Raw genomic sequence first — 13,469 nt, 5'->3', positions numbered from 1 at the left:
GACTGTATTGATGACAGCATCATTTAAAAAGTTAAAGGATCACCGAGGCTATTAGGATTCGTCCTGTAGGCCCTATGGATCAGAATTTCATAGCAATCCATCCAATATTTGTCAAGGTATTTCACTCTAGAGCAAAGGGCTGACTCATGCAGGACCCAGTTCTCACTGGATGATTTGTATGAGTGACGCTGTTTGTTTTCCATCTGATCCACGAGCCCCCACAGTTTAGGACAGGTCAGGGAACAACGGGGTTCATTTAAGTCAAGTCAAACATATTCAGCATTGCATCAAATCATTGTGCCAACATTTCAGATAAAGCAGCACAGGAAGAAGAATCTTTTGTCGTGCTAATGCAATATGAAGCACAATATTTTGTGTATCATTATGTATGTAGACCAATTTTCACAATTTTTCTACATATTAATCAAATATGAAGCATATTTGTGTCACAATTGGCAGTTTAATATGTCTATGATATATGTTAATATTTATATTTCATTTTAGTTACTTTACTGTGCCAATTTTTGTTGCTGCAGTGACCCACTTTTCCCCCTGTTCCCCCAATTTTGCATCATTAATATTTCATCCTCCCTCGCACAGTGACTATTAGGATAAATAGAAATTGGTCTCCGTCTTGCCGGTGTTATGTAGTGTAAGAGAGAAGAATGAAGTCCTCTTGATGCCATTTGTGTTCAGTGATTCATCACTATCTGGGTGCTATAAATTTAATGGAGCATCCAGCTTTTAGGTTTTTACTTATTATCTCGGGTTGTTTGGAGAAGGCAGAGAGACAGAATGGAACCTGTACAAAGAAAAAAAGAGAGCAGGAACGAAAAGGAGGAGAAAGAACAGGTGGGGAAAAATCGGATAGGAGAAAAGACATTTTACGAATGTGCAAATGTGCAAGTTTTGTAAATGTAAAAAAAAAAAATAGTATTTTGTATTTCTACTTTATCACTAATGCAAAGCAGTGTTGCAAATGAATGGTGTGAGACATTTGTCTTAAAGCAGTTATGTTTGACACCTCTTCCTGGTGGAGAGTTGGTAGAGAAGATCGATACTATCCGTTCACGAAATATGAAACTACAGCCAGAAGCCAGTTAGCTTAGCTTAGCATGAAGCCTACGTTTACCTGAAGGTCGTGCAATGACACAGCTGGTCTTTTACAGTTTTAAACAATGACAACACTGTAGCAATTGAATTGTCTTTCGCCAATGTATGGTAAAATATTAATAGGGTTAGGTTTATATTGGTTCTTTTGGAAAAAAATGTTGACATGCAGACTTGAATGTTGACGTGGATGCTATTTACAACTCTGATTTTCATAATTCTGATAATTGAAATATGATATGAATTTTTCATGAAGCTAAATAATTAACACATCATATCAGCAAGGAGCCAACAGACTGCGGGGAGACCAAGAAACAGTCTGTCACCTTCACTCTGTAAAACGGCCAGGTGTCTTTGTTACACAAGATGTGACGGACATGTGATCTTGTGCTGATGAGTTCATTTCGTTACCTTTTGAAAGAGCCAGGCAAGCAGATTGGTGACAATCTCCTCATCTCGCGGCAAAAGAATGAACCAGCCCATTTCCCCCCAAAATGTAAAACCAATCTTTTAAAGTGACATATTTGACCTGTCACCAACAGAAAACACATCTAGAGTATAAAGGCCATTTGATTGAGTTTCGCAATGAAACATTGAGCCTCATAATGTCAGGCATCAACACTCCATTACTGCGACTACATAGAGAAATGCAAATGAAGAATTGACTTCAGAATCTCCCTCCACCTCTCCCCCGGTGTCTCTCTCTCCTTTCTCTCTGCCATCCCTCTTCCCGTCTCACTTCCTCGCCACTTTCCATCTCTCTCCACCTTACCAGCATCAGCAAACCAAGGTCAGGTCCATTAATTCTTCCAGAAATCAGTTTAATACCTACAAATATGGACCCTGGTTTGGACCGGGGCCCAGAGTCAAGCCTTGCAAAAACCGCTGAGGGATCGCACTGTCCATTTTAGCTTGGAAAAAATCCACGGGTCCTTGAAAGGAAGGGAAGTTCAGGACTGGAATACTTTGAAGTGCCCTTTCCAAAGATTAAGGTCGGTTTTTGAATATTGAATGTGGAAGATTTCCAAATGTCTCAGAAAATTGAATGCATGGGATGAAATGTCCCATTTTATGGACAAGTTTGGATTCATAGGTTTTGGAATCGTGCCCAATTGTCCAAATGAAAAATAAGTATTGAACCCTTGGAACCTGTTCAATTTAAGACATTTTCAAAATTTTAGACAAAATATTTATATATTTATCTCAGGAGTAACCGTAGTGTTCAACCAGAGAGGCATTATTAACATTTAGAAGCTGGCAAAGTGTCAGACTGATCAAAGACCCCCTGACACTGGTGTATAAAGGCTATGAATTAAGCTCGGAGAAAATCCAAGTAAAAGCCTGCAACTGGGGGAGCATCTTTAAAGATCAGAGCCTATCACCGTATCAGATATACCCATGACCCGTGTCTGGGGAATACATGAGTCAGTTATGAGGTCTGGAACAAGTCCAGCTCTCTTTGCGGTAAGTGGAGACGAGGCTGCTGACGCAGGTGGAAAACGGATCCCATGGTGCTGTGAAGAGATCATGTACCTTACACAGTACACACGCTTAATTTCTCTTTTACTCAATTCCTACGATTTTGACTTTCCTGGCGAGTAATATATCTAAAATCAAACATTTAAACCTAATAGACACTGTGCTCACATATGCCTATATTCCTACAAAGATAAATTTAAATTACAAATCTTGTCTAACTACCGTAGATGCACTAAACCTGCATATAACAAATCTGGTGTCCATTGCAAAACAGTATAAAAACTGGATTTATTCAGAGTGTCTGAATATATTGTGCCTCAAAGATGAGTTTGTATGTGTGGTATTAGTCTGGTACAGGGGGGACAGAGAGCTGGAGGGTAAATATGTATATTTCCTTGAAGGTAGGGACCCAATGTCAGGATGGGAGACGAGAGAGTAATCTGTATTTCTACATGGGACTCCTGTGGTGTTGGGCTTTTTAATTGCAGATGTGTGGTCAGGAATTATTGATACAGTGAGACGTCGTTATAACAAAAGACTAGTGCAGGGAACAGCTCAGAGAAAGCTCAGGAACAAATGCACCATCATGAATGTGTGCACAATGAACACATTAGCAATCAAACACAAATGCCCTCATCTGAACACAACACTTAGATTGTATATGGTGTGTGTGTGTGTGTGTGTGTGTGTGCGCGTGCGTGCGTGCGTGCGTGCGTGCTCTTCCTACCTTGACTTGTCCAACATAGGCATTATCCTGCTCTTCGGTGACGGTGAGGTTCACCGGCAGTGAAGAATCGAACAGCGGATCATTGTCATTGACGTCCGTCACCACAATGTTCACCATCGCAGTGGAGGTCTACACGCACACAAACAAACAACACATAACTTTTAAAGAAAAAATTGTATTATATGTATTTTCATTTAACATTTAAATGTTTGGTTGTTGCCACAAAGAAACTGGTCATGAATCATCTTTAAATTTCAGAGGTTTAATTTCATCCCTCTGGCTAACATCTACTGTATGTAACAAACATACAGTAGATGTATGTTTGTTATATACATCTACTATGGGGGTCCCGGTAAACAGGTTCTGGGAAACGCACCACATGTGACTGTTTTGTAACTAAAAGTCAGACGGATAAAATAGTCGACAGCTTGACAATCTTAAATGAAAACTACTGCATTTTAAGAACTTCCAATGGATTGGTGTATTGGCCACTGACTCCCATAAAAAAGGGATTAGGGATGTTTATTGTGAACTCAAAAAATTGTGCCAAAAAAGGTGAATGCATGTTTGTTTTGGAGGGATTCATTTGACATCTTTACAATGGCCAATGACCCTAATTCGCAGTGTTTAACAACCAACAGCAGAAGCAGGAAAGAATGAAACCAACTAAGGGCAGAGAGAAGCTGGTGGGAGGTCACCAATTTAATTAGACTTTCATGAGAGTGGAAGAGAAAATGAGTGATCGGAGATTTGACTTTTAAAGAAGGGAAGTGGGTGGTGGAGGAGGAAAATGGGAGAGAGCTAACGATTCACAACAGTGGGATGAAAAGAGGGAAAGCTGCGTGTGGAGGTGGGTGGGGGAGATTTACACTCACAAAGGTGACAAAGGGCCATTGAGGTTGGCAGGGCACACGGTGATGCAGTCATTTGAGGTCAAGAGCTCACAGTTGACAAAACCGTTTTATCTGAATGCCAATATATGTAAAGCAGAACGAGGTCTGGTACAGCAGGCTCTGAGCAAAGCTGGCAAACACACTCAGACAGACGCAACGCCAGAGACATGCACCCAGCTTCATTTTGCATCATGGGGCTATAAGCACATTTCTTACTTATGAGTTTAATATCTTTCCAATGTTATAGCCACCTCCCAACATTTACACCCATCCTCTTGGAGACACTATATTTTTGAGCTTTCAGATGCAAGCATTGCGTTGTACCTGGATTATTTTCATACCAGTTTCTTGAAAATGATCAATATGAGTGAGCAGTTGAGAGATCTATTCAGCTGATACACCAATCACATGCTGAATCTTATTTTCGTAGCCCTAGCAGTCTATGATAGTGGTCCCATGGTGATGGTTCAAATGTCGGCATTGGAAATTTATTCCCTCTAGATTCAAATGTGATTTTCTCTTCACTTTATTAACTTGAATCTCTTCCTGCAAGGTAATCCATCTATAACGGAGATCTGTCTTGACAATATTTAGCATATTTAGCAACCACCTGTGATAGATGGGAACCACTGCCTGTTCAAAAACTGCCAGCATCACAAACTCACTCGCTCTATGTTGTTGCAATTAAAAGATACAGCTGCCAATATTTTATATTCTCTACACTCTACATAAATCCTGTGAATTGCTTGTCGAGCTGCAGCCTGATATAAGTTATTGCGCCACAGACCTCCATCGTCGAGATGATTGCGAACACATCAGTGAACCACACTGTCATTGACATGGGCAGTTTAGTTGATTTTGAGTCAGTCCCACAAACATTATCCAGCTGTTGTAAATTCTCACCAACTCAACAATGTTGAGGATCAACACCTCAAAGTCCGTGGCCAGGTCTCTGTGGCTTCCCGATTTAACGGTCAATCTGCGCTCTGACCCTCCTCACGTCTGATCATGAGCACTAGGTAGTGAACGAAATAATGTGATCGCAAATACAAGTAGCTGAAATGAGGATGAGGAGTGTGGACATCTGCAGGAGGTTCGGAGTAGAGCCGCTGCTCTTTCACGTCGACAGGGGCCTGTTGAAGTGGTTCGGGCATCCTGTAAGGATACCCAGGGGTAGGCCCAGAACTCGCTGGAGGAACGACATATCCCATCTGGCTTGGGTATGCCTTGGGATCCCAGAGGAGCTAGAAAGCGTGGCTGGGGAGAGGGATTTCTGGAACACACTGTATAGCCGGCCGCCTCTGAGACCCAATCTCGGATAAACCAAAGAAATTGGATGGATGGATGGATGGATGGATGGATGGATGGATGGATGGACATAGTGACCAGTGCACTGAAATAGGTCTTCAGCTGACTGACATCAGTCGTTTCATTCACACATGAACACCTTCTCATCCATCAGGGCGTTTGTTGTTGCATTTGAGAACAATTGATAAAACCATAAACAGCTCTGAATATCTACTCTTGGTTTTTGCCTTGGGTTTCACCGGTGGAGACCGCATTGGTTGTTAAAAATGATTAACCAATATGAAAGACAAGACAGCTGTCTGAAACCATTTTGTTATTGAGAAAAGTGGGGAAATCAATCGGAGCCATTGCAGAGACATTGGGCTGAGCCAATACAACAATTTGGAACGTCCTGAAAAGGAAATAAATTACTGATGTGCTGAACAACAGATATTGAACGGGTTGGCGAAGGACATCGTCAGCAGTTGATGTCGGTGACGTCACCACCAACCTCCACAGGGCAAATTTGAAGGTATCACAATCCACCCTATGAAGAAAAGTGAGCGCAGAAAGATAGAGGTCAGACCACAAGACGCAAAGCTCTCATTAGCAGGAAGAATCAGGAGGCCAGATTTGACTTTGCAAAGAAGTACAGAGACAAAGTTTTATGGACTGATGAGACCTAGATTAATTTCTACCAAAGTGGCAGTGGTGGTGTTGGTGGGGGCTCCTGTGCTGAAGTTTGAGTTGCATCACATGATGCACAGTGTCCTTACAATGGGGCTGGTTTATTGCACCAGCTTGTAGGGTCCACAATCTGTGGCAGTATGATGGATTCACTGGCCAAATAGCCAATTAGGCACTTTGTAGTCTGACACTCTCACAACGGGACATTCAATAATGGGGGACACAGACGGGCGTGTATGTGTGTGTGTGCGCACACGCATATGAAGACAACCCAAGGCCTTTAGACTGATGCTGATTAATGGACCCATATGAGGAAACTACACCCCCACTCTCTCCTTCTCCTTATTCTATTTTCTTTTCTTCTCTTCTGTCTCTCTGTGTAGCTCATATCAGTCCTCCCTCCCTCCCTCCCTCCCTCCCTCTCTCTTTCTCTCTCTCCACAATCCTACACTCCATTCAAAATATAATCGAGACTCAAGAAGTCGCAAACTATGTCGGCCATTAAAAGACCTTTGGGGCAAAAAGATAATACACTAATTGTCATGGTCAACACAGCAATTGACATAGTCAGCATGTGTGTGAATATGTGTGTGTGTGTGTGTGTGTGTGTGTGTTTCAAGACTGCCTTTTAGAACCATGTATGAATACACAGGACACTTGTGAAGGTAATAAGCTCCCTTGAATACCTTACATGTCTCTCTCCCTTCCCCTTCTCTCTAACCTCGTCCCAATTGTTCTCTCCCTCCATATTCTGTGTGAGTGTGTGTTTGTGAGAGAAGGTCAGACTATTCAAATCGGCATTTTCCATGCTACGAGGGACCTTAAACCTAACCTTTTGTTTTAATTGACATGGGGGGAGAAGGGGGGTCAGTGAAGAGGAGGTGGGGGAGGGGAGACAAACTCTTTTAATGCTCGTCGAACAGATGGATGACTGGGTGGGGTTGGAAGATCAGCAGCAAGAAAGGCAAAGTGATGAAAGCCAGTGGAGTAGAGGAGAAGGAAAGACGGGAGAGAGGAGCGCAAGGGGACTTCATCCAATGTCTTCATTAGACTTTCATGTGAGAGCGTCTAAAGATTTGACGGAGAGGAGAACACAAACAGAGAGACGAAGAGAGAACGACCTGTGATCAGTAAGGGTCGGTGAGGAAGGGCACACGCTCCTTCATTCTTACAAAAATAGCTCTTGCTGCAGAGTAAACACATCCACATTAGTTGCGTCCACACTGAGCCAGTGACCTACAGCATTTTCAGGTCATTCGAGTCTTTCATTCGCACTGAAATGCCGAAACAATTGGGAAAAATTTTGTTGTCTTCTTTCAGTTGGCAAATAACACTAAAAGTTTTGTATTCGCAAGTAAGATCATGAGTTTGCTGAAATACTTATTCCTGATAAAAAAGGTGATCAGATGTGGGATTTTTGGCTCTGTGATACCTGGCAAGAATAAAACTGATGATCATGCAGATCTCAATTTTTCCAGGGAATAATTTCTTATGTTCTTTTCACACACATCCATTTTCTAAACATGTTATTCTGTTCACAGTTTCCGGGCACAGATTCTTGGTTTCCCATTATTTTCCATATCCATTTGACTATTCACGTAGTTCATTCTTATATATTGATTTTAGCTGTTTATTTGATGATAATGGTTATTATGATTGTGACTATTACTGGATGACAAGTATTTCCAAAAATTCCCTCTTTTCAAAGAATACCACAGCTGTGGCATTTCACTGTGAAGGATTTAGACTCCCTCCCTGCACCGACGCTGTTAAATTCCACGGGGATGTGAAACCACTCAAGTAGAGACAACCAGTTAATATCTGTGTGGTGCATCAGAGTTTCTTACTCCATCTGGCTGTCCGTCTGAGGCTGTGACCACCAGGGTATAATAATCCAGAGACTCCCGGTCCAGAGGCTTGTCCAGAACCAAATACCCTGAACTGGAGAGAGAGAGAGAGAGAGAGAGAGAGAGAGAGAGAGAACACAGAGTCCTTTTATACCTCTTGGCAAAATAAAAAAATATATGAAAATAAAAAACACGAGGAAACCAAACACCGCAAAGCAGATTGCTTTGGTTTTCATACTCCAAAATCGAGTGAGACATTTCAGTGATACATAGCGGTTATTACAAAATACATAAGAGGTTGATTGCTAACCATGTAGATCAGAGGTTTGGACCCTCCAGGCCATTCATGGCTTGTGAGACAATTCATAAATACAAAGAAGCAACTAAGAAACACAAAAAAGGACAATAGCATAAAAGAGTAGACTGACAGAGCAGGTTACTGATATGGCCCTAGATCCTGAAATAACACTGAAGGACAAATTTTCCCCATGGCCTTCAATGAAACATACTGATATAAATAAATGCTCTCGCTACAATGACTTAGTCATGTGGCATCAAGATATAAGTGCAAAAATAAGTCCAAATTGCTTCAAAACTACAGAAATATCTTTTATCTGAATCCGATTTCAATAAATACAGACAGTGGGTAATAGAGATTAATTTACAAAGTCTCAAAACATTAACCTCTGGGTTTACTCGAAGATAGTATATAACACCAACATGCACTCGAAAATCTGGGGTGTAACATTCTGAATGATACAAAAACAGTATCCAGCTCCTGAAATCAATTTTTCATAAAGATAGCCTGTGAATTATTTGTTTGGTTCAATATGTGGCCGTAAAAGCTCCCGCTCAAGTTACTCACTGAGTAAAATTCAATAATGAAAAAAATAGCCAAACAAAAAGGGCAGAAAAAAAAAGATGAAAGCCTGATCCAGCATAAGTAAAAATGTTTTCTAGAAGCTCAACAGTGTCAGTGCAGCCTGTCTGAGAGGTCTGACCAATCACAATCAGCAGAAATCTTTGATGTTGGTCTTGATTATGATTTCTTTTTTCAAGTGAAGATTAACATAATGATTTAAAGTGTTATTAATGCACGCTCCTTTCCTGAATTAAAACCCATCCGAAATGGACATTTTAATCCAAATATTGTTAGATAGATGTGTGTGTGCGTGCGTATGGATGCACAAAGACTGTGTGCACATGCATATGTTAAGTGGTCTACAGAGGGAAAGATGTGAAGCTGATTTTTAAACAAACTAAAAAACTGGTTCATGTATATTTATGGATAATTCATGAAAAGCAAAGTAGGAATAAACACACATGCATTCACATCCACACAAAGTCTTTTTTTCTCATCTACACCAGACATTTTTTACTAATTTCCTTCACACAGACTGCCATCAACCCAAACATCTGCTACAACATTTGAGGACGGCCTACAGTAAACCCCATTGTGCAGAGTTATACCAAGAAAAAATTAAATCCTTCAAAAACTGATGCTGATGAACCTCCTCAAAGCTCAATACATACCGTACTGGCCCTTACACTTCTGTTTTAAAAATGATCCGAACCTTTAGCCCATCTCCCAATGCACATCTAGAGTTTTCAACGGAGGCAAATTCTGCAGAAAGCAGTGACAAATATCTCCATTCTGTGCCACTGTGTGCTGCACAGCATGTTCCATTTGTGCAGTGCAAGAAGAAAAAAACTTCAGGTGCCAATATGTAGAAAAACACAGCTGAGACACGGAAATGCTTTGGCGTAGAAATTAAAGGTCTTCAATTGATTTTAATTTTTTTCCCAATATGAATCTCTGTCTGGCGGGCTCCTTTAACGTACTTGTCTTTAAATCCTCATTTGTCTGTCACTCTTAATCCTCGTTTCCCTCCCAGCTCTCTCAACATTTTGTCCATCATCTTTTACTCTGCCCGGCTCTTTTTTTTCCCTGTCCTTCACCTTCCTTCTGCCTCTCTTTTCTTCCCCATCCTTCCCTTCTCTTTCAGGCTTTCGCCACACTTTCCATGACACTGTCTCCTTCTCCCTGTGGAGACGCAGATAGGATCGCTCCCCTTTTAATGAGCAATAAATTAATAAAGAAAACAAAAGCCCTTAGAGTCTCTCTCTCTCTGTGTGTGTGTGTGTGTGCATGTGTGTGCGTGTAGGAGAGAGTGTGGGTGTGTTTATGTGAAGCCCTCGGCGGAGCCTGAGCAAGAATGATATGGCCACAGCATGCACATTAAAAAGCATACTTACTCTCAGCAAACAAAGAGCCTGATAGGTGTTGTTCAAGTTTCAGTTTTCCAAGTTTTTTTTTATCAAATATGATAAAATAAGAATTATGTGTGTGTGTGTGTGTGTGTGTGTGTGTGTGTGTGTATGTCGCGCACGCACTTACTTTTCCTGTAGTGCAAAATGTCCATGGGCGTCTCCACTATAGATTTTGTAAGTGATATTGTCCCTCTCCCGATCCACTGCCTTAACAAGTAAACAGAGACACACACACATTAACGTCAACCAATTCTATTACTGTGTTACTTGACTAACTCCTTAGGGATTCTTCTATCCCAGGAAGTACCTTAGTATAGAATAGAATGTTAATGAAAAATAAATATTCTGTAAATAGAATATCGATAAATAGAGATTAACATTAAAGCCGTGTATAAATGGCTGTAATAGTCAAAGTAAGATTAATGGTTCAAATAGTTAGCTATAATTAATGGGTAAACAGGTGATGTAGTGACTTGAAGTAATAAATAAATGGACAAACTTGTGGGCTGAAAGTAATGAGTAAATGTTGCAATAATCAAAAGTAAGATTAATGGTTGAAAGTTTGATTAAAATGGCAAAGAGAGCACGAGTGTACCTGCAGATTAAGTAGCGTTGCTCCAGTCCTCATGGCTTCGCTGATCTCCAGGTTGTATTGTTGCAGGGGGAAACGGGGAGGGCTCTGGTTGTTGGGGGGCAACACTTCGATGTAGACGGTAGTGATGGATGACCTGGAGGGAGAGGGAGGAAGAGGGAGAGAGAGAAGGTGAAGAGACGGGAGAGAGCTGGGCCGAGGCAAATTGGACAAAGACAGAAGCAGAGACGAGAAGCGGATGATGGAGGAACAGCAGCAGAGGGGGACAAGAGAAGAACTGGAGGTTCAGCTCAAGAGGATAGAAAAAAAAGAAGTGTCTAAGATGTCGAAGGGTCTATTATCTAGGTTAAGAGTGGTCGGCTGGTGTTTGTTTTTGTTTTTTGCACTCCGTGCTGTGTTTAAGTAATCGATAAGAGCTTGACGTGAGCGGCAGAGACACCGCACAGTTTTCTGCATCTCTGCGCAGGCCCTGACGTTTCTGTTGCACATTCTGGCAAACGTATCCTGCCGTTCAATGATTCATTCCTGTAGAGGCTGCTGCCATTTCACTGAGGGGAAAAAAACACATCTATTTCCTATTAATTCAACTGAATAAAAAGTCTGTCTGAATAGAGAGTCACAAGGCAGTATTATTATTATTATTATAATATCATCCTTCAATGTGCCCTTTATTATGCAGTGTTAGGAACCTTATTATGCAGCGTGGCACATTTGAAGACCTTCGAAATCTAAACTATCACTTAAAATTGAACCCTGGACCAGAGCACATAAACCTTTAATATCACATTAGAATTAATACTGTTAAGGGCTTTATATAAATGTCCTGAAAGGCATTTAGGGATGAATTGCAAAGAGATTACCCACCGATTACTCTTAAATAAAGGTAGCAAGTCTAGCTAAACCAACTGTGGATAATGAATGGATCTGGAAATGTCTTAACGGTAAGTCCATGTTTTTCAAGATAGAATTACATAAGTAAGGGCTTTATAGAAGAAAATAGGCTTCAAAGCAAACCGAATAAGAAAAGGTGAATTCATTTGCAAGACGATGGCAATAAAGAGAAAATACAGTAGGTGCAATATCTGATCAGAGATTGTTCCACTTTGTAAACACAGTAATTGCCAGTGTTTACGTCCCCTTTCATTTACAGCTCCGGCTGCTCAATAAACTGCATTCACGGACATTTTTCAATCAACGTAGCACATATTCCCAAAACAGCACGTCACTGTGATGACCTACAACCGACAGAGCTGTTTTCTTCTGGCGCCGTTAACAGCCCGTGTTCTTCTGTCAGTTTATCTTTCTGAAAATATTTTAATTACCTGGGTCACAGTTGGCACGGTTTAAGCCCTCTGGCAAGTTGACTGCCTCGTGTAATTGGGAGATGGCAAAGTGCTCACTGCAAATTAAAGGAAGACCCAACTGAAAAGACTAACGGACGTCCGCTGTATTATCTGCCATCATTTAGAGATGATTCAGCCTGGAGCTCTGATCATGAACAATTCATCCCCAAAAAGAAAAAAAGATGTGCAGGAATCGCAAAGTTAGTGCGTTCCGCTCGCTTTTTATTTTTTTATCTTTGAAAATGTTTGGATCACCCCTTGAATCTAAAATGACCGTTTGGACAGTGTTTGGCTGCACAGCACTGACTTTGCATCGACTGGCCCACCAGTGAGTCAGTGAGGTGGATGAGTTTACATGTATTGAATTATTTTTTCTGCCTCTTCAAGGAGAGAAAGTGGTGAGGCCCGATGCTGGCTCACACCAAGACAACAGTGGCTCACATGCTGCTTGAAAAATAAAGTGTTGCACCACTCTAGTCCGGTCACTTGGTAGTCAGATGCTGGTATTTTAAAATTCAAACAATCTCCAGACATTTTAGCTCCGTATCAGTATTCATCCCCGTCCACACTAACACATATGAAAATGCATATCATGTGACCATTCGCGTACAGTACAAATGCGCATGTGTGTACCATTGAAAACAGGTAGCAGGTTGTCTGCTCCGCAGATGGTTGCCAGGTTACAGAAAATACTATGAATGAGAAATAACAATGGTCAAAGGCAAGGCAAGGGATTTATTTTCTTAGACGGAACTATGAGGTGGAACTAGTACTTAGCATTTTATAGTGTTTCGCATCGTAGTTGCGACTCATAGGAACCAATCAGGAAGCGAATGCGGGTGACTGCAACATCATTTCCACAAAGTATTTAAACTTAAAACATGGCGAGCAGCGTCTCCAAACGTCTGTTTTAGGTGTATGAAAAATCGGAATAAGTGTGGACGGCAGGCGTGAACGTAGCAGCGGTGATGCCGCGGAAAAACTCAAACAGTGGCAGTGTTGAGTTAATTCGTGTCCCCACTTGGCGAGATTGCCGAGTTCCAACAGCGACTGGAGGCAAAGATAAACTCCATCCAAACCGGATCATCGATCGAAAAAAGCCAAAGAACCTGGGGTCTAAACAACACAACCTGTTTTACGCTCACAACAATAAATAAAGCAATAAAGGGTTGGAAAAATGTGAGCTGCCAGAGAGAGTGAAAGCCAGTGTTTTATTAAAACCATTCAGATGGA

General features: G+C 41.3%; 1 protein-coding gene across 2 annotated transcripts in view; it reads right to left on the bottom strand.

Annotated features, from left to right (window-relative positions):
- LOC118287356 (protocadherin-15-like) overlaps nucleotides 1-13,469 on the bottom strand; it is a 222,404-nt gene that overhangs the window by 56,762 nt on the left and 152,173 nt on the right. For both annotated transcript variants that reach the window (XM_047327512.1, XM_047327511.1), the window contains 4 exons: nucleotides 10,897-11,029; nucleotides 10,429-10,508; nucleotides 8,031-8,124; nucleotides 3,317-3,445 (listed from right to left, as the gene is read on the bottom strand). In XM_047327512.1, coding sequence (XP_047183468.1) covers nucleotides 3,317-3,445; nucleotides 8,031-8,124; nucleotides 10,429-10,508; nucleotides 10,897-11,029 — 436 coding nt within the window. The remainder of the gene's footprint in view (nucleotides 1-3,316; nucleotides 3,446-8,030; nucleotides 8,125-10,428; nucleotides 10,509-10,896; nucleotides 11,030-13,469) is intronic.

The sequence above is a fragment of the Scophthalmus maximus genome, chromosome 16, assembly GCF_022379125.1.
Source record: "Scophthalmus maximus strain ysfricsl-2021 chromosome 16, ASM2237912v1, whole genome shotgun sequence".
Taxonomy (NCBI): Eukaryota; Metazoa; Chordata; class Actinopteri; order Pleuronectiformes; family Scophthalmidae; genus Scophthalmus; species Scophthalmus maximus.
Note: the sequence above shows the minus strand (reverse complement) of the source record. Positions and strands in the feature narration are given on the sequence as shown.